General features: G+C 40.6%; 1 protein-coding gene across 1 annotated transcript in view; it reads right to left on the reverse strand.

Moving 5' to 3' along the window:
* Positions 1 to 25,912, reverse strand: part of LTK (leukocyte receptor tyrosine kinase) — a 56,835-nt gene that overhangs the window by 23,893 nt on the left and 7,030 nt on the right. The window contains 9 exon segments of the mRNA XM_062495365.1: positions 2,798 to 2,892; positions 7,979 to 8,145; positions 9,736 to 9,836; positions 10,937 to 11,089; positions 11,960 to 12,097; positions 13,851 to 13,990; positions 20,859 to 21,081; positions 21,695 to 21,850; positions 25,715 to 25,881. Of these exon segments, the coding sequence (XP_062351349.1) occupies positions 2,798 to 2,892; positions 7,979 to 8,145; positions 9,736 to 9,836; positions 10,937 to 11,089; positions 11,960 to 12,097; positions 13,851 to 13,990; positions 20,859 to 21,081; positions 21,695 to 21,850; positions 25,715 to 25,881 (1,340 nt within the window).

Genomic DNA, 25,912 nt, shown 5'->3' on the forward strand with positions numbered 1-25,912 from the left:
AGACTTCCATTCTCCAAGTTTTAGCTAACACTGATTTCCCCATTGAAAAGAGACAGAGGGAAGTGTTATGGAGAAAGAGAGGACATCTTCTGCAGGCAGAGCTAAAGTAATTCACTCCTTCACTGCTTCAATGTCTCTGTGACTGTAATGAAAATAGAGATCTGATGGCTGAGATTAATCAGAGTAAGATGCCTGACAGGATCCTCAGGGTGTAAATGGTCTCCTCAGAGATCTCACCTTACTAATGCTGGTTACAGTACTGGAAATCAGACTTTGCTGGGTCAGGGATGCTAAGATCAAGAAGTAGAGATAATCTGTACAAAAGCTCTCTTTGGACAGTCTTGTCATTTATAAAGCAAACTTCTGGGAAATTGCAAAGGATGCACAGACTGAAATTCAATTTCTAGGCCAGGGCAGTAGAGTTTGATAGACCACAGGTCTGTGATCTTGGAACAATACAATGTTTAGAGCACCAAAAGATAATAGTAAAGGCAGTGAGAAGGGCAACTCAACCATCAGCATTCTACTTAATGTGCCAGTCCATATTTTCATGTTAAGACACTCAAAATTCACACCTCTTCCTATATAAGCACTATTTCACTGAAACTATGAAGTATTCTTATGCCTGTCTGTCTGAACTTCTCACAATGAACCAGACATGCCATCCAGTCTGTGACACTGTCTTATACAAGGTGATTGTATAAGCCAAAATGTAGTTTCTCCTCACCTTTTCCACAGGGATAAACAACTGTCAATGCCCAGGAGCTGCCATCCAAAGAATGGTCTATTTGGGTTTTGTCCTTATTGGTGTCTCTTGAGTTGTCCTCACTACTCAGTTCTCTTAAATCTTATTGAACCTTTCCTCACAGTTTGGAGGTATATGGAAAACCTCACCTTCTTTCCCATCTTGCATACAAAAACAGTGTTTTCACTCAGCACTGGGTTTTGTAGAATTGAACTACAAGATTGAAATCGATAGAGAAAATAATATTTACATCCTAGCTAGCTGCAAACCCTTCCTTCCTGCCATACATCCTTCCTTCTGCCCACATGAAAAGAATTCACTGCTTGGATTTTAATTGGCTCTGTCTCTGACATCTGATACCTGTCCTTGCCAGGGAGAAGTAATTTCATTACTAAAACACAGCAGAGCTGCTGGGCTTCTCTGCAGCCTAACTGAATTAAAGTCATGAGAAGACAAATACAAGGGGGCTGCTTTCAGAGGCGAGAGAACATCAATTTACAAAGAGGATTCAAGGAACAGTGGCAAGTGCAAGGCTTCCAGGAAACGTTTCCTTCGTGATGTGTTTCTTCTGCATGACTCACACATCTCTGGGGTGTGCCTTCAGATGGGGTGAGTGCCAGTTGCTCCTGGACATAAGTGTAATTTATCCCAATTGAAAATAAGAAGTAACTTGGGCAGTCTAATGGACAAGCTCTGATAACATTGCTGCAGGGGAATTTACACCCCACCAGTTTGCCAAAGGATGCCACTCCCAGCAAAATGTCTGTGGGTAAACTGGAGGATCTCTCTGCTCCCATGAGGGCAGTGAACTCTAGCAGCTGGGTGCACATCAGCTGGCCCAAGTGCATCTGGAGTCACTCCCTTCAGTTTCAAGATTTCAAAACAAACTGTTAGCATGGCGGTTTCAAAGATTATAGGACAGAGGGCTGTTAAGGAGCTAGAGTGAAAAAATGAAACTATCATAAAGGATCATCTTTTCCTCTTAATTTCAAGTGAAACTGTACATACTCAGCATTTCATAGAAGTGTGGTTTCAGTGCCCACTGAACAAAGGGACAGAGAACAGGACAATGAACCAGCAAAGGATAGAAAGGAATAGTGGCTTCTGTTGATGAGCTTTTAGCACACCTATTTCAACATAAGACTTTCTATATGTTACGTTAGGCTACAGCGAACCACTGCAGGGACATGCTACTACCCTGAAAGCTGACACACTGGGCGTGGCGACACGTAGAGTGGCACAGTATCAACCATCCACATTTTGTCTGCAACAGAAATCACCATGCAAGTGTTGCTTATCTTCCAGGTCCTTTGCAACACAGCATGTCTTTTCCCCAGGGACAAAAGAAGGCAGTTTCTAATATTTGCAAGTAGTTTAAATACCTAACTCCTTTCCCCTTGTCTGTTAGGAAAATCCACTGCAAGTATTCCTAACTTGTTTCAAAGGTTGCACTGGCTCCATTTTTCTCTGGAATAGTTGTCGGTCACATTCACAACAATGAATCAAAGGAAAGCTGTTATATATCTGGCAGTGATAGCTGATCTACCTCCTTACACGCTGAAAAAACAAACTTGTTGGAGTAATCTAAATTTTACTGTCAGACAGTCAATTTATTCCTTAATTTAATTCATTTTCTCCACAAAAACATGGTGACTTTCCCCTTTGATTCCAACAAATTTGTTTCAGCTATCAATTACCAGGGTGCATAGTTCAACAGGGACTGTGGAAAAACTGTGATGTAATCCTGCCATTTAGGGCTAAGGAATAAGTCTAGGGTTTCTTGCCAAGATACACAGACAGGTCTTAACTATGTGATATAGGGTATCCCATCTTAGAGGAAAAACAAAAAGCACTGGGAGAGTCTGACACAGTAAAATTGCCTCTACTTGCAACCTTCGGTAGGTCTGAGATAAAATGGCATTTTGCAGAAAAAGCTGACACAAATGATCCATGCACACTCTGTGGGGAGAACAGAATGTGTACCCTGGATCTCTGCTATGCAGATTACGCTTCCCAATTTTTGGGGGGGATTCTGCAGTATTTGTGGCTCACCTTCAGTGGTGCAGTCCAGGCCAAATGTAATGTTGTCAACAGCAATGTCAGCTTGGGAGTTCCAGCCCCAGGTTGCCAGGAGTTCCAGCTGAAACCTTTGCAATAAGACAAATGTTTTAGAGAAGACCAACAAAGGACTAAGGAGATGGAAAAACAAACAAAAACTGAACAAACAACCTCCCTAAAAATACAATGTTCCCTTATAGTGGAAAATAGATCATTACTATTTACAATTTTTCCTCCAGACAAGTCCAGCTGAGCAGCCAAAAGAGCTTGCTATAAGTCTTAGACACATATCAAGCCCCCGTAAGCACCATATATTCCTACAATTTCACATTTCATGGAGAAGAAGAATGAGAGCCCTAATTCTCCTGCTATCTGCACATACATACAAGCAACTGTCCCCCACTAATTGTTGTGCACAAACAACCATCCATATTCAATTACCAGAAACAGTCAGGGAATTAGACTGAGGGGAAAAAAAATCTCCTCCTTTCCACCCCCGAAGAGATAGAGTAAAAACTGAACAGAATACCCAAATGTCTTGGGTGTGATCCTTAGCCAGAGTAACTCAGAAGCTGACATGAGTTTATTTCAGAAGGGTAGAGCATTATAAATTTCAGCCATAATTCCTTAAAGAGTTAGCTCCCTTGGCTGTCTCATCTTTTTCCACTATGACCAGGTGTTGCTTATCTAGGAGCTCTGTCATGTCCCATGTGTATTGCTACTTTCTGAATTCACAAGGAAGAAAGAAAATGAGCTGAAGGATCTCCTTGTAATGGATAGGACTGAATTGTTTTTCATTACATTTCAGAAATAAACAGATGTCTGATATCCAGTCCATTTAGAGCTTATTAAAAGCATGTGGACACGACCTCTATTGCTGTTTCTGGTAAAGCTTAATGATGATTTATGAGAGATCAAGCACTGACCTGCCTAACACATTAATCATTCAGCCTAGAAACACACTTGTCCCAAATTAGTGGCAATAAAATAGGTGTGTGCATTCCACCCACCAACCAAATGATGGTTGATATCCACAGTTACTTGCATAACTGCATGCAAGTATTTAGGGATAAACTGCTTTTACCCCAACTCGAGAATTACCCTTTGTGCTTAAATTAAAGCATCCACAGCTTCAGGATCTAAGCACTCTGGGACCAAGTGCAGCAAATGCAAATCAAGGGTCTCTTGAAAGGCCTCTTAGCTACGGTGTTAGTGGGGAATTTTTCATTAGATCCCCTTCCTACAGAAACCCTCTTCTTCAACAGCAGGCTTAGCAAGAGCATTTTCAAACCTCGTTTATAAATCCACTGATGAATGATAATAATTCCCCATCTATGTGATGGAAAAGAGTCAGAGCACCCTGAGCTCAGAACCAGGGCACTTACAGGACCCACAGGCATAGACACAGCACCACATCCTACCTCTTCCTTAAGGCACTCACGTGGCATTACACCCTAGGTCAGGTCAATCTGCCATGTCTGGTCCATGGAGACACAGCAGACAAGGGCCCCTGGCACTGCACTACAAGGCAGATTTCTGCTCCAGCCCAGTACAAGGGGGACCTTGAGGAATGACCTCTCCCCCTCTCAGTGCATGAGAATTGACATTTCATAACCTCTAGGCTCTGTATGCCTCCCCTTCCTCTTAACTTCAAAAAAAGGGGAGGAATTTGCCTTCTGAACTCAGTGCTGTGTTAGCCAGAGGGGTTTTCAGTGCTCCTGTTCATTGTTCTTATTTTGCTGACTCCAGTAAACTATGTTCTCCAGGTCTCTGTGGTCTTCTGCCTGCTTGGTTTTCTGATAGCATTATTTTTCCTTGTGTGTGTGAACCAAGGAAGTGAATTTGCCAGCCAATCACCAGAAACAGTTTTTCAAAGTAGCTAGATGCCCAACTGGGAGGCTGATCAGCAAACTGTGTCTTCCTTCTCTCCTAAGAAACAAATTCATTGGATGAAGGTCTTGCTAAAAGCTACCTGAATAGAGCCTTCGTGTCCTCCTTTTATTTTTGTTAAGGTTTCTCTACTTCTGGCCCCATCAAGCAGTTCATGGCCTGCCACTTCTTGTGTTTCAACTCATGCCTATTCTTCTCCCTGTGTGATCTGTCCCCTTCCTACCCACTTTACTACTGCCTACCATCCCCTTAAGGAACCAGGGGAAAGTACAGCACTTTCCTACAGCAAGAGAAGGACAGAAGTTTCCCAAAGATTTGGGATACAGAAAAACAGCATGCCAGCTCAAAATTTGCACTAAAAAATTATCCTTGCATTGCTAGAGCTTGCATTACCAAGGAAAGCTGACGACACCCATAAATACACAGAATAATTAATGAAGTTTTATACTAAACTGTCACAAAATTGTCCAGCAATGTTCATCATATACCTCTGTTTACAATTGTTTTCAACTTCATCAACATTAAAGCAATTTAGACAGAACTTTTCTATTTTGGGTGATTTGATATGACTTTTCTAGCAGTCAAAATATTTTGTGAGTGCTGAGGATGAGGCAATGCATGGATTCATGATTCTGACCTTGCTAAAAAACACTGGTAACTTTTTAAGCACTCTGTGCTACTAGGTATTGGAAGTGGGATCTGAAATGTGTGAGGAAGAGTCACATGGCAGACATGAGGTTGGTTTTTTCCATGTGAATGAGAATCAAATAAAATTTTAAGAAAATATCTTTGAAATTTTTAAATCCCTGACATTTCCTGGTATTTTTGTTTTTAAATCCTGCAGTTTCCTCTTCCCTGGATATCTTGAAGTCTTAGGCAAAATGGTACTTTCCACACAGTGCTATTATGAACCATGTCAGGTCATGTTTCAGCTACATGAGGTGGGCACTGCCCTTCCAAATTAATGGATAAACATTTTATTCTCCAGCCTTTCTTTCTTTTGCTGATTCTGACCAAGCAGGAGGAATAAAAAGCTGCCTGAACTGAATCTGGAGTGAACAAGGTGTCATCCTGGAGAGAGGATGGGACCTCCCTGGGAATTTTACAGAAGAGAGGCTTGGACTTTCTGTGCAGGGAGTTTGGGCCAAGATCTACAGAAAGAATTAAATAGTCAGTCAAACAGGAATAAAAGCTTCTGGGAATAAAGCTTTACTGTAGGTCTGGGATCATTGAAATGAAAGCACACAAGACATAGTTAGGAGGAGAAGGGAAGTACAGCAAAGGGATTCAGACTTGATAATAAAAAAAAGCCAAAACAACATACAGAGACAGCAGCTCCTGGAAGAGAGGTAGAAACAAGAAGCAGGGAGGAGTTCAGAAAGGGAAGAGACATGAGACAGATAAAATGGGTTCCCAAATGGGAGGCTGGAGCAAAAGAAATACCAGGTATATGAAAACAAGGAGGGAAGGCACCAAGTGCCCACAGAAGCAGGTAAGACAGGACAGAAAGAGTAGAGCATGGAAATAAGACAAGAGGACTGGGATGGAGCCTGTGTCCTGGGACCACAAAGACATGGGTTTCCTCCCTTGGGGAAATAGTTGGCAGCACCCTCTAGCAAAGTGTGTCCTTGTTCTGTGTCTGTAATAGATCAGTGTAGCAAATGGCAACTTATTACTTCTGCCAATCACCTGGCTACCACAGGTGGTACAGATCTGCCTTCTAGACTGAACAGCTCCATCCTTACCCACAGTGATCATCACTGTTGTGCCAGTCAGTTTTAAATTTGAAAACGTCATACAAAGAAGATTACAGGAGGGAAAATGAGATAGAACTACTTGAAGCAGACTGTAATAATAAACACATGTATGACCTACCTACATCTTTCATTTTGCCTAAGTGCTCAACTTTCTCAAACATTACAGTATTTGAACATTTGAATATCAATATTTTTTCCTGCCATTCTAGGTAGTGCTCAAAAAGGGTGTCATGCTGCCCATTCCTTTCTACCATGTAAGATCCATTTTGCTTCAGAATTAAGGGCCAATACAGAAATTGGAGGCCTCAGGGAACAAGCATAAGGGATTGTATATCATAGGAGGCAGAAGGTCTTAAATATTTCTGCAGAGCCCCTTGTTCTCTGCTGAAGATAGGTCCACAGTGGAGTGCCCAGAGAAAAGAGCTGTTCTGCACTGATTCACTGGCCATACTTTACATATGCATACTTTACATATGCATACTTTTGTATGACATAACCATAACTAAATAGATGCTAATCCACAGGGCTTCAGATTGTGTCAGGCAAGAACATTAAATACAGCGCTAGCAGACAGACCAATGGTACCCTAAAGGAATCATTCATGGCACAGGTGTGTATGGTGAGCACATGATAATACTGAGACCAAAGGTAATCAGGAAATCAAACTGGAAAGAAGGTAGAGCAACATTTATCATACTCATTATATAGACTTGGAGGGGCTTTTTTCTTAAGTTTCATGTGAAACAGACCCTCCTTGGGAATATGCAAAAAAACCAACCAGATTGGACAAATTGGAAAAAAAGAGTTTATGTTGTCAAAATAACCAGCTATCAACACCAGCTGCATGGCTTGAGATTGAGTGACACTAAGTGAGGGAAGAGAAATGCCCAAATAAAATTTGATTGCATTGAAATTCCTTAAATCTTCAATATTTCACTTCATTTGAAAACCAAAGTTGCACTATATTTCCACACCTAAACCCATGAATACTTTGGTGCAAGGCTCATTTGGGCAACAGTCTTTTTCTGAAATCATTGCATCAGTAATGTGGCAACAAAGGAACTCCAGCTGCCCAGGCTGCACTGTTATTTATCCTAAACTAGACAGGTGTATTGGCAAAACTGTGGGATTACCACCCCTTTGAATCACCACCTGAGTGTTTTTTTTCTCTGGGAATACGAAGTGCAGATATGCTAATGCAGCAGTTTCCCTTCTGGGAGCACTTTGCTCCTGTGAGTACACTGGCTTGCTCAGATTGCTAAAAGGTTTTTAGTACAGATGCTTGCTGTTCCCAAAACCTAAGTAGTGTTTGAGGCTGCACAGAAGTGCAGTCACATGGTGTGGGCTTGTGTTGAGCTAAGCTGTGCATGTGCACAAAGATATGCACTTATGACAGAATACTTCCTGAGCAAGCAGAGTCACTTTAAACGGCCCTGAAAGGAGGAAGGAATGAAAGTGACACTTCACAATAAAGATAGGAAAAATTTACTGTATAGATAACCCTGGCTGCTGACAGTACAGCTCTTACCGGTTCTGAAGCACTGGCATTGGTAAGGTGATGAGAAACCAGTGGTCACTCCAGCTCCCTGCCCTTTCCCACATTGGCAAGGTGATTGGAGCTCCCTTTATCTCTTCCCTGAGAGAGAAGGAGACTGTACCATTGTAGCTACCAAAAACATGCACTGAAAATTGAATCTGTAACAGAGGAAGAAGAGAAGAATGGTAATCAGTGACAAAGGGAAAGGTAGTCACTTCTCTCCTCCCTGGGAATTTGAGACACCAAACTTCGGAGTTTGGATCAAGCTCTTTAATGACAGAAATCACTAAGCCCCTACTCACTGACTGTATTTGATTCAGCACCATTACTAGCACAGACTTTTCTCAGGGAAGACCCAAAATGACACTCCTGTTGGGCAGCTGTTTTTCAACCACTGATGGCAATATCCACAGCCTCTGACACCATCTGGGTGAGTGGACTGGTTTCCTCATCGTTCCCTTCTTCGAGGGGAGAGCTGTCCTGCCCCCAGTACCTGTGAAACAAGGACTGTCTCTAGAGGCAGGAAACCTCAGTCCATCTACCTTCTGCAATTCATAGGCACCACCTGAATTGTAGCACCCCTAAGACAAGTGAACAGAATCACCAGGCCAAAGAATGTTTTGAAGCAAGACTTGTTCCTCTTTCTTTGGAGCAACCACTTGAATTTTGCCACAGAGCAAGAGAAATTTGCAATTTCTGCCACTGCTTCGAATACTCAGCTGCCCTTTATGTTGCAGAGAGCTCCACTACCAGCAGGAAAGGGAGCACACACATGTTCTGCAAAAAACAACCACAGAAGTTCCTTGATCCTGCAATGCGGCCTCAAATCCTTGCTAGTGTAGGAGAGAATGGATCCAGATCTTCTGTAGCCTCTACAAAATAATCAACAGTTACTGCTTCTCCTCTCCTGGTTTTGTGAACCTATCTCAAATCACATTTTATTTTGCTGTTTATTTTGTACCCAGCAAATTTTACCTGTATTTATAAATAAATAGAAATGCCATAGTAACATTTCTGGCACCAGCACTGTATTTGTTTTCCCAGCTCTAATTAGGAGGCATCAAAGCTTTCTCTTTTTCCACTAGCAAGACTGCACTCCAGCTCAAACTTGCAGCTTAATTTTCCTAAGTGTTATGACTATAATATTATTTAATAATTTTAATTCCAGAATCTCAGAGCTGCAAGGCAAGTTGTCTGATTTTATCAAGGCCAAGTTGCATTAACCTATTGAAATTCCTGAAGAATGTGATCAAAAGTTTATTATATTAATCTGTTTCTGGAAAATCTAATGCCTTCTAACTTCACAGTCCTGTTCTCAGTGAAACAATAAAGTTTATTAACTCCTGCACAAGTATTGCAGAATTTATGGAGAAAAATCTCAGCAGCAGATATGCTAAGACTCAATGGCCCAACCAGACAGCTCCCTTTTCTACAAACCTTGGCTGCCTCACACAATTTAGCTGTTGGGCACGTCTCAGAGCAGTAACTCTTCCTAACTGGTACAGTTAGTACAGCTGGGGAGTTTTCCACAATGAGCAGCTGATTTGGGGCTTCTGCCTTCACTTCCTGGGGATGCATCTCACATCTCCTTTCCAGTTCTGAACAAGTAGCCAGCTAGGAAGTATAGCCAGCTCTTCTGCTTTCTAGTGTTGTGTAGAGTGTGCAGAGGGACAGGAGAACAGGCTAATTGTGCAAATAGTGCCTACAGCCTGATGATTTACTCCAAAAAGGTGCTAAGAGTGACACACCTGGTAGCCTTCAGTGGCAAGAGTGGCTGGCAAGCTGGTACTGTGAGCCTTAGCCATACCACTTGTCTGAGTGCTGTCTGCTCGCAGGTAGAGGAAGTGCCCTGTGAACACAAAAGTGAAAAAGACAGAATGATCTCCTACTCTTGTGTGCAATCACTTGAAACAATTTAACATCATTAATGTAAGTATCTAAGCATATGTAGGTGTAAGCATGGCTTGAGAGCAATTATGTTGGTGAAGTTATAGTAAACACTCTGGTAGTTTTCAGAAGCACAAAAGCCAACATTCCAAACCCTTTCTTGGAATGTGAGTGGATAAACCTCAGATACCTTTCAAGATCTTTCTTGGAATGTGAGTGGATAAACCTCAGATACCTTTCAAGATCTTTCTATACATAGGTGCACACCAATCTACCCTCCTAATTCATATACCATTAGCATCAATGACTCTTGAGACAAACTAAGACAAACTCTGGACTGGAAGAGTTTATTTGCAGTTTTTGTTCCCAGGGAGAGCTTAAACAAGCTCTCAGGGGACAAACAGGTCCCTTGTATGGAAACCCTTCATTTTAGCAGGGGGCTGTGAGGCAAGACTCGTGTGTGCTAACACTTCTGACTTTCAGCCTGAACAGGTGAGGGTCTGGCCTCCCCCACTCTTATTTAGCAAGCTGACAGTTCTACAGTTCTGGGAATTATTTGACTCATTTTTTTTATTGTGGCATTTTATGGCACAGAATGTGTATAGTCACTTGGGATATTCTTATATGTGATGCTCTTCCTAACCCACTAGAGTCTCTCAAGGGTCTTCAAAAGATTTGTTTTTACAAGCTGCCTAGTTCTGTTGGGAAATTTTTACTGTGTGATGCAGCAGTTATCATATTGCTGCTGAAGTACTCTGCAACTGCATAGCTCATAAGAGGAAGGAGGAGGGAAGAAGTATACATTATATGATTTTTTAAAGGTGAAGGAGGATCCTTGTCTCTGAGAGTTTTGTGTTAACTTTTTTGCATAACTTGTTTAGTATAGTTTTGAGGCATGTTCAAAAGTTAGTTTTAGCTACATTTGAAGTTGTTATAAATAATACTGATGAAGTTCATTTGGCAATGATGCCAAATTGTTTTAACCAAATTAAATAAACTTAAGTTCAAGATTATTGTGTATATGCATACCCAGAGTGGGAGAGAGAACAATGAAGAACCTACCACCAGTGGCTTGCAAAGTAGACCCTACAAATGAGTCCTCTTGAATCATTTCAGAAAAGCTCTGAATAGACCAAGGAGATGCTGCACTTTCATTCAGTGTCCAGCCACACAGACCTTCTTCAAAAGAGCAGTGTGAACCCTCTGGGAGACTGTCTACAATCAAGGGAAAGAAAAAGTAGGAAAATAGGAGCAATCTGATTATGGAAGAACACAAACAATAACAAAAGTGAAAATCCATTGTGGTTGTCCAAGTTACCCAAACTATGCTACACTGTCAAAATTGGTCTTGTTTGTTTATTTCCAAAGTCACCATTAGAAAGCCAACACTTTGCTTCTGGAAACATTTGAGAATTTTTTGTGCTATCCTACTCTAAACACTGGGCAAAACTGCAGCCCCCATGATCTCAGGAATCCCAAATCACTGCCACATATTTGTAAAGGTCTTGCTACATATGGAATTGCAACCATCACAGAGTTTTGTGTACACTGTAAGGAAGGCAAATCAACAGATCATTGTAACAAAACTAAGCATTGCTTATCGGCACCACATATAATGTTAGGGGATTTCTCTGTCCTAATGTGCAAGAACTCTGATCTGGGATCTTGGAAGGACAGATTTATGACACTGTTGGTAATTAAAGTGGAAAGATGATTATCACCCTTCCCTGAAGGGAAAGTTTAAATCTGGGTCCAGAAGGATATTCTTACCCAGCTGCAGACATGTAAATAGATTTTGCCTTTCTCTGAAGCAGCAGTAACTGTGAAGGGAAGGTCACTGAACTCCTTACTGCAACACTTAAGAAACCAAACCAAACCAATAAAAATCCCCAAGAATTTTATTCTACATAGGGTGAATTTTCAAAGAGAATCTTTGTATTCAATTAATGTAAATGGGCCAAATTAATTCAGAAGGTAAAATAGTGAATTAATCTTGAGATGGAATCAATTTAACTCATTTTTTGTTCTAAATTATTTCTTCTAATGGAATGAAGGTTGCCACGAAGTGTCATGCCACATACTCACCACACCTCACTCCTTCCTCTTCTTTGGTAGGGCAGTCACTGATGAACTCACAGATCTGTAGGTGGCTGACACAGCTTCCATGAATGCAGGGGAAGGTTGAGCCTTTGTCATATAGAAAAAGATCTTGATTTTCTTTATCTAATGGGGGAAAAAAAGAGAGAACTAAATCCAGAGGTGAGTTGACAGAATGTGTATGACCCTTCATGTGTATTTGTTTTCACATGTAGGACCTTGTCTTTTGTACAATAAATCTCTGCTTTTTTCATGTAGGTTGCTATCCAGCATTACATTCCTGGACCAAATGTATTGCTCTTTTCTTTCTCATCTACTGCTTTTGCTGTGTTTGTGCTATCTCTAGATAATTTTTGGGGTTTGTTAATGAAGGGCTTTGCAGTTTCCTACCGTGATGTGCTCCTCAGTTCTGCACACATGACTGTGCACCTGCCAGGCAGCTGTGGCAAGCTGCATGGCACCCTGCTGCTGGAGGCAGGGACACCCATTTATCTGCAGCCCTGATAGACACTGCTGTGCCCTGCTGAGGCTCAAGTTTAACCAGCACTTGGGCTGCTGACTCATTTCTGTGCCAGCTTCCAGCTGCTGGCATCCAGCCCATGAGGTAGCTGCTTCCCCAGCAAGTTGGCTTGCTGTACACGAATTTTATTCATGCACCCTAACTAGTCTAGTCAGTTCTAGTCTGGGAGCATTTGTCTGACTGTACAGGTACCCATCAACCAGGCTGAACATGATTTTTAATTCTGATATTTCCCATGAGCATTACCCTTAAGGCACCCAGGCTGCCCCACAGATGCATTCATGTCCAGGCCTATTATGGACCTTTAGCAAAGCTTTGCACAGAAGTTTCATTGGGATTGTTACTACTTTGGAAAAATTGCAGAAGTTAGGGAACCAATTGCAGGAGAAAGAGGGAAGAACACCTCTGCAGAAACCTAGGTGTACACTCTGAAATAGTATTTTTTCATGACACTGTTTTTTGCCAGACACATGCACCAGGTTATATAGAGACTGAGAGTCCAGTGCTATAGGCTGTATGCATCCCCTCAGAACTCTAGGACTGTTGAAAAAATATTACATTAAAAATACAGTAAGTTAAATAAAAAGAATAATGACTACAATTAAATCTCTAATATGATCAAAACCATGCTCACAATAGTGTTTTCTTTTTACATGACATTCCAAGCTATTCCTACAGAGTCTACAAAAAGGAAACAATAACATATTAATTAATGAAATTCAGGAACTGAAGATAATTATGTCCCCAACCTGAAGACTGCCTGTGCTGACAGACTCTTGCACTTCCAAGAAGACTAAATGACATTAGCAAGGTTCTGCACTGTCACTGAGGATCATTTGCATGACATTCAGAACAAAACTGTAAGCTCCAGGCAAAACTAAGGTCTTGGCTGAGCACTCAGTACTTTAGAGAAAATAGTTGCATTCCAATTATTTTCATTTTACATAGAAATTCTCAGCCTGGCAGTAGCAAACAGACCCCATTGGAGGCAGATAAATGTTTATTTTCTTCATAGATTTATTACCTAAAACCCAAGCATGGAAAAGGCTTTGTTTACACAGGGTAGACTGTTGTTCTTGATTATTTAAGAGAAAAAAATACTAAATGCTAAAATAATCTTGGTAAAGACTTTTTTCACCCTTGTTGTTGGATTCAAGCATAAGTCCAGTTGGTTTTGGTGTTTTTCCCATACAAAGATCGAGCAAAACAAATCTGAAAAGCAGAGAGGATCACTTAAATTAGTTCTAAAATTCTGAGTTACTCATATTTCTTCTAAATCCTATCCTATCCCTCATCACCCTCATCCATTCTGGTGAGGATGCATTTGGTTATTCCAAACCTGTCTGTGTTGCACCATACCATGAAAGCAATTCCTGAGCTGCAAGGAGCCCACTGCCAGTACTCCAACCTCCTGTACTCCACAGTTTGAATACACCAGGGTGATTATGAAAGGTCTTTCTATTCGTCCAATCTGGGCCACCAGGTATTTCCATTTCATCCTAGAGGACAACAGAATGTTATCAGACATGCACACAGCACATCGGAATCCATGGAGTCTCTAGCATTAAGATTCTGCACCATACTAAAGAGAAGCAATAGTATCCACATGGGGAATGATCAGTGAATTCAAATAGCAAGATAACAAATGGGTGTTAATATAAAACAAGTGAGGATCAGCCCAGCAAGCTCATGTAAGATTATCTGTTCTGCAGAACCTATTGCTAATGACAAAGAGATCCAACCATTCCCAATGATTCTTAAAAGGGTCTTAAATTATCACCAATTTTGGACATGCTACCCCAATATGTGCTTTCCACATCCATGGTTGTGTTCTGTTTGCTCTTGAAAGTACAGGTCAACCAAGCAACTGCACAAGTCTCTGGATCTCCTCGAGCCAATACTGACACTGTGTGTTCTGGAAGTAAATGCCTGATCCTGGATGTTTCTTGGTTGTGTCAAGAATGAAAACCTTTATCTGTGTGTTGTCTATCTGATTTTCCACACTAGCAAACTACAGAGCACCCACAAAGCAAGGGATAGAAGGGAAGTGCTGTTCCAGGAAATGCAGATTACTCGTGCCATTTACATTTCACTACAGAGCAAATGCCATAACCTCCAAATCTAGACTGCAAAAGTTTCTCAATTGTGCAGCACTTCTGAAAAGCAGTTTGGAGAAAGACAAATGGTCCCATACACCCTAATTTTAAAGATGGTTGTCAGACATCAAAAGCTAGAGAGAAATACCAAAAGGGAATTTTTGAGGTACCTCACTCAAATTAAGTCTTGGTAGTCATGGTATCCAGGTGCCACTTAAAAAATACAGCAGAATTCTTTAAAATATTTTTACTTTCTTTTTGTTTCCAAAAACTGTTCTTACATCTTATGTCAACAAGACAGCAAAATACAGTTAAATATATGTGTGATTATTTTGTAAATGTATTGGACCAAGGCTAATAAGAAAAGAATTCTTGCTCTTAGCTCTTTTCTGAAAATAGTATCAGATAGAGATAATTTTACCCACATTCTACACACGGCTGATGTTACTGAGGCCATTCTGGACAAGTGACCTAAGCCAGTGCCAATGGAATAATAAGAAGGCCAGGACACAGTGTTAAGACATGTTGATCAGCTGTGCTCCTAGTATTATTTTTTCATTTAGGAAATGCCTTCAGCTGCCATGAAGTGGTCGTGTAACCCTTGTCCTGCACTAGAAATACCTTAGAAGGCAACACCCAGATTACAAACACATCTCTTCTGAACTCATTATAAAAATCACAGAACTGTATTTGCAACTTGCAAAACAATCCAAAGCAACTTAAATTTTTTATCACCCTCTCTTGCATTCTTCCCTCCATAAGCCAATTATTTAACTTTGTCTGGATAAGTCCTTACTGTCCCTTCTATGGCATCCACCCACCTTTCACTTTCACAATTTACACACACATGAATACCCACAGATATCCTGAACTCATATGAAACTGAGTTCCTCTTACAAAGATGACCCTATTTCCTCTATTTCCTGTGCTTTCATAATGTATTCAATAGTTCATTATAATTTAATTCATCTTCAGAAACGTACAGCCCTGAATTGCAGCAGCGTCTCTACCATCTCTACATCCCAACATGCAAGAACAACCACTGTGCTTTCATTTTGTATTACAGCACAGCTTCAGGAACATCCAGCACCTATAAATATATCTCACAAATATTTTTATACATATATCCCCCCTGCCACACTGTGGGACAACATCCAAGACCAGCCAGCACTGACCCAGAATTGAGTCACTTCTGCTACATGACACAGCTTTGTTCATCACCCCACTGCATCCTGTTGACCCCAGGAATGAATGGGCCACAATCAGATTGGTTCAATGAGCCAATAAAGGTAAGGACAAGCTTTAAATCTTCTGAATTTAGCTATTAGGCACACTAGACCTGTCAAGCACTGAGGCAGAGTTCTAGTACCTCTGCCAAGTTACAGCTCACCCTCCAGCCGAGACATCACAGTATTGCCAGTGTTAACACAACACGGAGTGCAGGAACCTGTGGCACACAGCCTCTGATTCACAGCCAGTGGTACATTTAGCAGTAGCAACTAAAGAGCCCCAGAGCTGAAATCAATGATTAGTTCAGCTGCTACACCTTAATCCTATATGCTTTATGAGCCAGATGCTTTGGAACTTGCTGCTTATAGACCGGTGTATTAAAATAAAACTACTAATCATCTAAGTGAGTAAACCAAGCTCTGAAATGCCATGACTTAAGAAGACACACTGTCCATTCTGCCATCTCTGCTGGGAGAACTGTAGTATCTGGTAGAAGAACAAGGCCACCATCTTGAGCCACTAATTCTGTTAATTGGCAGCTCTTCTGAGGCAGAGCACTAAGGTCCCACAAAACAACCCAACCCAGTTCTGCACTGAAATATCTCTGGTACTGAATTTTTCTCCACTTATAACACTGCAGAGAAAGCTATCTAGCATCCAAAGACTGCCAAAATGAAAAGCGGCTTTTCATCACATAGAGTGCTTTTGTGTATGAAGTCTCTGCATCATCAAGGTATTCCCTTTCAGAGAATGCCTCACCTCTTAGGTCCCACTGCAGCAAGATTTCTAATACTGTAAATAATTACACCTCCTTTGCTAGGTCCCACCATTGAAACAGAAGTTAGTTAGAGCCAATATAATTTTCTTAATGGAATCAGGAGCGAAGCCCATTGTTGACCCAGCAGAAGACAAATCATTGCAGCAGGCTTCCAAAAAAAGGCAAGCTTGGCAACAATTTTACTATTGATTTTATGTCAAACTGTATCTCAAATATCAAGGCAATATTACTCTTCTAGAAAGAGATGTTAAAATTCATCTGTGTGCATGGAAGAATGATCAGGGTCTGACACAATTTTGAGAAATTTGCATGGATAGAAAGTTTGGAGTTGTAGGCTATCTAATGCTTAAGGCAAAAGAATTCAAGATTCACCCTGAAAACTTTTAATTCTAAATTTTCTTTTGTAGTGTTCACTTTGGGTTTCTAGACTTTCAATCTTTGCTGAACAGATGTGTTCCACCCTCTTCTTACCAATCCTCTCTGTGATGTGATTTTTCATATCCAACAAACTGATGGTTAACTTTAAGAAAGAATAACTATTTCTTCATTAGGACTGAAAAATGCAGTAAAGCAGAACATGAAAGCTTGAAACATTTTCTAAATTAGGGGAACCCACTGCACTGGTCTTTGCACAAAGCTGTGTATGCTAGATGCTTCTAAACTCAACCACTGAACATAATATTGGAAGTTTTGCATTACTTTTATACACTCAGGAAGCTGCAAAATCCTCACAAACATCCAGTGCTAACCACTGACTTAAAATGAAATAGAGAGAGAAAAATACATGACTACTACTTCTGCCTTCACCAAACTCTTAGAAGTTATTCTTTGACAGTGTATTTTTGGGTGCAATTTCAAGAGAGGCACAAGATGCACTAACTGAATCATACTCCCCGCTTAGTGCTCTAAAATTCATAGTCTTATATAGCAGCTGGACAGCCTCAGCCTTTCTAGATACACTTTTCTCATCAAAATGGCTCTGCTCATTGGTGTCAGCACACATTTAGACGTTATCTGAGAACACTTACCAGGCTACTTTTTTGTCATCTGTACAGTAGGAGAAATTAAATAACTTTTGTGGATAAAAACCACCACATTCATAGAACAGAAGTGTCAAAGATGGCAAGTTTTTTCAAGTGTCTCAGGAGGTAGTAGAGCATTTTATCACCATCACTCTTCCAAAAAAAAAGGGGAGAAGACACAAAAAACTAAGCAATAAACAGCTTTGTTAGGTTGGCTAACTGAAAACCCATATGCGCACATGGCCATGAACTTTTTGTTTTCTGATCTACCAAGACCACAGTGGCCATTCCAGAATGAAAACGGAACAAAATAAGCTAGGCTTATTGACTACAGAAAGTGAAAATATTATCCTGGCCCCAAATGTTGCTTTTTTTATTTTCAGTGAAGTGTGAGTACTTAGCCTTGAAAGAAACAAGGTTCTTACTGAAACAGTTTTGGCTGAGAGCACTGAAATAACTGTGGTCCACAACAAACACAAGCATGTGAAAACACTCAAAAACTACACAGGACTGAAGAATTTTCAGTTGTGGCTGATTCTGGTCTGTATGGTAAAGATGAAAAGGTGGGATAAAAAAAAATAGCAAAAACATTTAAGGAAAAAAGTTTAATAAAAAAGGTAAAAACTATATTAGACATGACCTGAATAAACACCATAACCATAAACCTGAGAAAGTAAAAACAGTTTTCTGAGTTAAGTGCCAGACAAAGAAGGCTTGGCCTTGCAAGAAGGCTAGAGGATCCTGTTGTTTGATCTTTACTGACAAAATAAGAAATCATAATTTATATATTTTTTGTAAATACCTAGAATCATAAACACCTCACTCCCTCAGCAGTTCTGCTTCTAATGGGAATAACTCAGAATACCCATGATCTATAGGTGTGGTATTTAAAAATAAACGTTGTGACCTTGTGACTTTGTCCTACTTGTTCAGAGATCGTGGTACCAAAAGTCCATCTGTTTCTTTATTCTTTCATTAAGGCTTACGTGTGAAAAAGTAATGGCAGCTTCAATACTACCAATTAAATGATAAATCCAACTAGCTAGTGAGGTGAGCAGGACAGAAAGTTTCTCCTAATGTGACATATATCTAAGCTTTTGGGAACTCTGTGTAGCTGGTGGATCCTGAAGGAGAAAACACCATCAGGAGAATATTTCTAGGTCCAGAAAGAGGAGAGTTCACTGAAGTAGTCCAGTGCAGCTGAAGTTTATGATGAAGTATAGCTTGGTCATGGAATTGAGACTGACAAAAGGGACAGAATCAGGATTTCCTGGAGTGTCTGATTATCTGAAAAAAGTGCCAGCTAACATTCTTTCTATGTCCAAGTTTCTACTCTGATCTGAAGACAATCCTTTGGTAGTAATTTTCACTGGTTACACTAGGTACTATACATAGGGATCTATCTCAAGGTCATCTGCTCAATGTCCTCCTTGTTCTGCTCCTAATAGTGCAGCAGTGTTTGGTTAAGACAGAAAAGCTTGTAGAATTCCTACTCCCTGTGGAAAGTCCCTGTAAAGTGGGAACATTTCAAGGTGGTCTCTCCTTAACAACCAACGTTGTTAAAATCTTAATCATGAAGAGAATGTTCATTTCAGGCTAACTGCCTAGCAAGAAGCTAAGGTCAATAACTGTGTAAGAAATAAATTCTGTTCTGCCTGCATGGTCAGGTTTGGGTTTTTTTTAATTGCACTGAGATTTTAGAGTTTCCCTGTAATGAGGGGGGAAAGGAAGGGTATTTGATGGTTCCAAACTTTGTTTTCTCTCTTTTCTATCCTCCTTTCTATCTTGATTTCAAACAGGACTTGGTCTCCTCCCCTTTTTAAAATCTCAAGAGTAAACTCCCTGAGCTTACCAGTGCTTTATTTAATTCAGTAAGAAAAAGTAATACCTGTGCCATCTTCCAATGAAGCTAACTTCATTCTAATAAATCTAAATGCCATCACTTTTAGAGAGATGATAATCTTGACTTCACATAGAATTGTTTTAAAGTAAGTAGCAAAACAACATCTATGATCCCTTCCAGAGATGCTGCAGTGATTACCAGCAAAGCCTGGTCTGACCAGTAAGGTGTAGCAAAAGGGTGTTTTATTAATTTACACAGCAGAATGGATCTGCAGTTACAGAGGCCTGTCAAATACTCAAAAAGCAGCAAGGGCAGCTTTCAGTAGGTAAAAAAAAAAAAAAAAGGATATTAGAAATTAATCCCAGAAAATGCAACAGATTCTCACTGAAATTGGCAAGAAGATGGGGAAGGAATAGCCAGGAAGGAACTGAGCAACAGCTGAAAATGAGAAAGAGAGAGAGATCTGAAAGGAAAAAAAAATGTTTTTTTAGTCAAACTCTGCTGTCTTTGGCTGACAGGGACTCCTCGCTACAGATCTCCATGGCAGCCTGTAGAGTGCCAAAGAATTCAAAGAAAACAAGAACTGGGATCCATTTCTTAAGTTCTCCCTGGGAGTCAGTCAGGTGATGGAAATAAAAAACTCTGTTATGTGTCTGACCCAGGTCCTTACAAGTTGGACCACAGCAAAGGAAAAACAAGCACATGGAAAATGGCAAAATCAGACGACACGTGGATTTTTCTCTTTCTTTTCCTGTTGTGATTTGTTCCCTTTACCCATTACTCTTCCTTACTGCATTCTGCTATACACAGGAATGAAAAAGTAAAACTTTGGCAGGATCAAAGGGAATACAGGACAAGATGTGGTGTTGTTACACCTTCTTTTGTTTTCCTTCATGACTTCTTATCTCAGTTTTTTTCCTCCCTGAACTCTACAAATGGAGCAGAAGTGGATGCTCCTGAAGCTACTAGAAAGGAGGAAACAATTAAACAGGCAAAATTAACCCCACCTCAAAATGAAAACTGTGACCCTTGTAGCATTGATAGGACCCACTGAATCCATAGTCATTTAACCAAGGCCATTTTTGGACTGAATGTATTTTACAGCTGCAGTCCTATATGCAGTGAAAAAATTAATCACTCTTCACCCTTCTAAACATGAAGAAGAGTGAGATCTGAGATAGTGTGGTCTTTGCAAAGGGGACACACAAAACCTGTGTCTGTTCCAGGCATCCTGTCAGGAGGCTGTGTGCTTCAGTCCTGACAGTCATACCTTTATTTTCTGCTGTAATAGCAGCAATGATCTCAAGAAGGCAAAAGACTCTGATAAACAGCAGCCTGGAGAAATTCCACTCTACCTTGCAATTCAAAAGCTTAACAGTAGAAAGCTGTTAGTCTTACCTGGCATTCTCCTCATGGCCAGCTCTCAGAGAAGTTATTGTATTTTTGTTTGTCTCCACATATTTGATTTCAACTGTGAATCTCTGGAGGAGAGGAACAGCATCCTGTGAACATATGGCCAGTTCCAGCAAGCAAGAATCTGAACTCGCAGGCAAGATGGGGCTTTGCAGGCTGAACTCACATCTATCTGGGAGTCTACTGGTATTCAGGAGGAAAATATCCCCTGCGAAGAGAAAGAAAACCCCAACAAAACAAGAGACTACAGCATGGATGGAAGAGAGATAATAAGAGGAAAATGGAGGAGTTTGAAGAAAGGAGTCATGAGAATAAAGGAGGAACTATGTACAAAACCAAAAAAATAGAGAATAAAATAAAAATTAAGGGTTTAAGTAAAGAAATTACAGAAGAAATGAGAAGGGTAGAAACTAAAAAAAGCATGAAGACATGTCCAACAAAACAAAAGTCTAAGACTTTGCCAGTCAGATAGCAGACATGTGGAGCCAGCTCTGGCTTGTATAGGATTGAGTTTCCTAAGAAAAATCCAGTCTCTGTAAGTAAAAGTAGCTTATCCCAAAATGAGTAGATAGAAAATGAGTATATAAAGGGGCCAGCTGTTTAGAGGGTATATCCATACACATCCGAGGCAACACACATGAATTGCTTGGTTCTTGCTGGCTCTTGGGCACTGGCTGTGCCTTTGGGAGCTCTGCACCAGAACCAGCACATGGTGGAACTTTCAAGGACATGGACCTGAGGCCCCAGCCTGCTGACTCCTGCTGCAGCCAGAGCTGGGTGAAAGCAGACATCCATTCCAGGGGAACAACAGCTCTGCCTACCTTCAACAGCTCCATGGGAGGAACTGCTCTCCATGAGCATCTGCTGCCTCTCCTGGGATGCCAGGACATCAGTGGAAGATAGCACCCAGTCTGGTTTTCCAAAACTGTCTGTGGACGTCACCCAGGAACAGCTTGAGCCGATGATACAAGAGACTTCTGTTGTGAGAAACCAAAAGTTTCAGTGAGGCCTATCCTGGCTCAAGGGGCACTTGAGTGACCAAATGTACAGGGTATGGGGGTTATATCTCCCAATAAATGGAAGAATCAAAGAGAAAAAAGAAACTTTGCCTTCAGCAATAGCAAGAGAATCTCTCCCAGAGCAGGTCAAGGAATATGTAAGAATGAAAATCTAACCTGCAAATTCTTGGCAGAATGTAAGTCAAATTCCTCTCACTGGTATCAGCAATGAATTTATATCAGTGGAAGGTCTAGACCACAAGTACTCAAATTCCCTAATGAGAATAATACCAATAATATCAACAGGGATATTGAAACTGTATGGATTTAGCATTTTGTCAGAAAGAACTGATACTCTAAGGGCAACACCCTCTTAGCAATAGAAAGAACTGGACAGAGTCTTAAGCAAAACAGATGAGTGATGCAAGCTTTACATATTTTTTTATCTTTTTAAAGGATAAAAAGGATAAGAATACCTTCTTAACAAACTCCAGAGTTTGCTTGCAGTACTAAAAACATTAGGTCATCTTGGCCAGAATTTTTCATAATCAGCATATTATAAACCAGACAAGAAGTAATTCACTGTTCTCTCATCAATCTAATATAAACTCCCTGAAGAGATGTTAGCTGCACAAAGCTCTCCCACACAGAGTGGAGCTGAATAGAGCTGATATTAATTTGTGTGATATTTATTTTCAGCAGTAATAATAATATTACAGTAATAACTGGAGTGTCCCCAAGCCAAGTAAGAAATATTAAGAGACTAAACATTTATATTTAGGATCGTGATGTTCAGAGGACATTCGAACCTTGCAAACATGAATGACACAAAGTTATCCCTTTGGTAGCCCTATTCCTGTGGAGGAGAACAGGCAGGTAGGAAGGACAGAATTAAGGTCAGGGATACAACAAGGAAGTGTGGCTGCACAGGTGGGGCAAAAATGAAAGCATTAGAGTCTCCAGAAGATTGCCTATACTTCAACTAAACGTTCAGACAAAGGAGAAATAGAAGCATCTTTTGAATGTGACTGCAAAAGCAGACTTTATCCAAATTATTGAAGTCAATTCTAACTTCATTTTTATAAAACAGTATCCAGTGAGCAGGGGTAAGATAAACACAGATGTTACAGAGTTGCACATAACTTTGGGTTGGCGCAGGCTCTGGTCTCCCACCCAAACACTTCTCCTCCTCCCTTGCTTTGGACGCTCCCCAGCTCTTTATGGTCTGCTCAAACTGGAGTTTTCTGCCTCTCTCAAACTGACACCTGGGCCAACCATCCAAAAATCTTCTTAGCCCAATTCATCAAATGCATGCATCTTAGGAAAGGCCTGGGCAGTGTTCAGCACATCGTTTTTACATGGAAGCCACAAGCAGATGAACTGGCAAATTGTGTATGTGTGTATGCAACGCCAGATACCAGCAGCACACAGGAATGATGACACCAACCACTTTCCTGGCTCTGTAGGATCTAGGGAAAAATGTTTGTGCGCAGCTCTGGGCTATGATTTGATGATCCAGTAAAATAAGTTAAGGGATATCAATAGCTCAGAAACTCCATAGCTGTGTTGAGACAAAGAAGAGTCCTGATCCAGACCTGCTGTGCTGTTTCTAATTTGTTGAAGTTTGACAGGTTAACTCAGTATTCATTGACTTACTGTCAGTAGAAGTAATATATTTATCAGATTTTTTTTAGTTGGTGCTACAACCCAGAAAGCAATTTCTCTCACAAGAGAATAACAGAAAAAGAGACCCAAATGAAAGATCAGGAAATGAAAAATTTCCTTTTTCAAATAGACAGTAACTTGAAACTATTATTTGTAGCAAAATAATTTCATCAAACCTTACTGATACCTCAGCTTGCAGTGGCAAGGACTCTACCAATGCAGACAGTCCTTTGAGTGTGTCACATGTGACAAGGTGATTCACAGCTGAACCAGGTGAACACAACTTTCCCCTGGAAAAGCACCTAACTCCCAGCTCTCCAGGCTTTATAAGGCCTGTCTGCCACAACCTGAGGCCAAAGAAATCTGAATATCTGGAAGAGTCTGAAAGAGGAAAGTTTTTGACATTCAGTAAAAAAAAGACTGTTTTTTTCTGGGAAGAGATTATATGCATTGCATTGTGATGGATCAACAATAAGCTGGTTTTTAGCACAAATCACAGAGTAAGAGAACTGGGTACACTCGTGGTAACAGCGAAAGAGAACAATAAAAGCTGAAACCTCTAGAGTCACCACATACCACCTTACAGGTGTTTCATATCTATCTTTGCTTATGAATGTGGAGAACCTCAAGTACAAGTCAGCAAAAAGGAAAAATACAACAAATTAGAAGAAAAAAAGGTATAATAGAGAAATATATCTGTATTACTACAATCAACAAAGGAAATATTTTAAGATATTACAAAAATGTTCCAAAGAAGATTAGATCAAAAAAAGCCCATGGACAGTCTAGGGTATGCAAGAAAGGACTTTAAAGAATTAGATACCATCTGGAAGATGTTACTGTAAGAAACATTCTTCTGGCAAGGCTACATCACCTTGCCACCTCCTGGGAAGAATGTGTGGCTTTTCTAATGCCCAGAGGCCTTTCTTTACTGTTTAGCATCTTCATTAACAACCAGAACAGGGAGACAGAGTGCACCTTCAACAAGTTCACAGAGGTGACAAAAGAGAGGAGCAGCTTACACAGCACAGGGCTGTGCTGCCATGCAGAGCAGCCCCAATAGGCTGGGGTTTGGCCACGTAGGAACCCCCTGAAGGAAAAGCCAAGTCCTGAACCTTGGGGTGTAACCCCAGACACCAGTGCTGGGGGCTGGAAAGCAAAGAGAAGGACTTTGGGAGCATGGTGAACAAGCTCCCTGTGAGCAAGCAGTGCACCTTAGAACAAAGGCAGCCAAGAGCTTTCTGGGCTGCACTAGGAAGAGCATGGCCAGTAGATCAAGAGAGGTGATGCTTCCTCTCTCTTCAGCACTGGTGAGACCACAGCTGCAGTTCTGGGCTCAGCTCTGGGCTCCTCAGTGCAAGAGACATACAGACCTGCAGGAACAAATCCAGCACAGCTCCACAAAGATGACTGAGGGACTGGAGCATCTTTCATAAGAGGAGAGGCTGGCACAGTTGGGACTGTTCAGTCTGTAGAAGAGCATGGTCAGAGTATGTGATTTTATCAATATGTACAAACACTTTGATGAAAGGGAAGGAAGAGGAAGCTAGGCAATCTCACTAGTGTCCCCTGACAGGACAAGAGGTAGTGAACACATGTCAGAAAACCTCACTCCTCACTTGGTTTTCACAATGCCCTGAAATTAAAATTCCATTTGGAAAAAAGCTTAATTCAGTATCAAAAAAGATAGCTCATTCTATAGTAGTGGAAAAGCAGCTCCACTAATTAGTTTTTTATTTCAAGATCTCCCAACCCCAAATCTGGTGAATTTCAGTGTGCTACTGGAAATTATTTTATTTTTCTCTCCTTTTTCTTTCTTTTCCCTTTTCCTGATGCATTGGGGTTTTTTTATTTGTTTCATTTGTTTGGGTTTTTTGTTTTTTTATTGAGGGAGGAGGCAGTAAGTTTCTTTTGTGGAGGGTTGTTTGTGGTTCTTTGCGATTCGGTTTGCTTGTTATATTTTGGGTTTGGGCTTTTTTGTTTGTTTTTTTTTTTTTAATAAAAAAATAAGGAATTCCCTTAAGTTTACACTGGCCTTTCTGAGTCATTGCTCTAGTTCCAGTCAGAAACACAGTGTCACAGCTTTCTGGTAAGAGATACTTGTGACTGCCAGCATCTATCTTACACCTAGATTCTGAGGGGGAAATAAGGAGATGTAAGGAAGAGGACTTAGGGTACCTGATTTAGAAGGCTGATGAAATGAAATCATCCTATTTTTTATCAGGGAGAACTTCTGAGTTGGATTTGGTGGGGAAGAGTCTTCTTCATGTGATCCAGAAGAGGAGACAACAGCTATAACAAAATAAAAAGAAGAAGGGATGTGTTTGATGTTGCTATACAAAACTCTGATCCCATATTATGGAGCATGAGCACACA

Source organism: Cinclus cinclus, chromosome 6 (genome assembly GCF_963662255.1).
Source record: "Cinclus cinclus chromosome 6, bCinCin1.1, whole genome shotgun sequence".
NCBI lineage: Eukaryota > Metazoa > Chordata > Aves > Passeriformes > Cinclidae > Cinclus > Cinclus cinclus.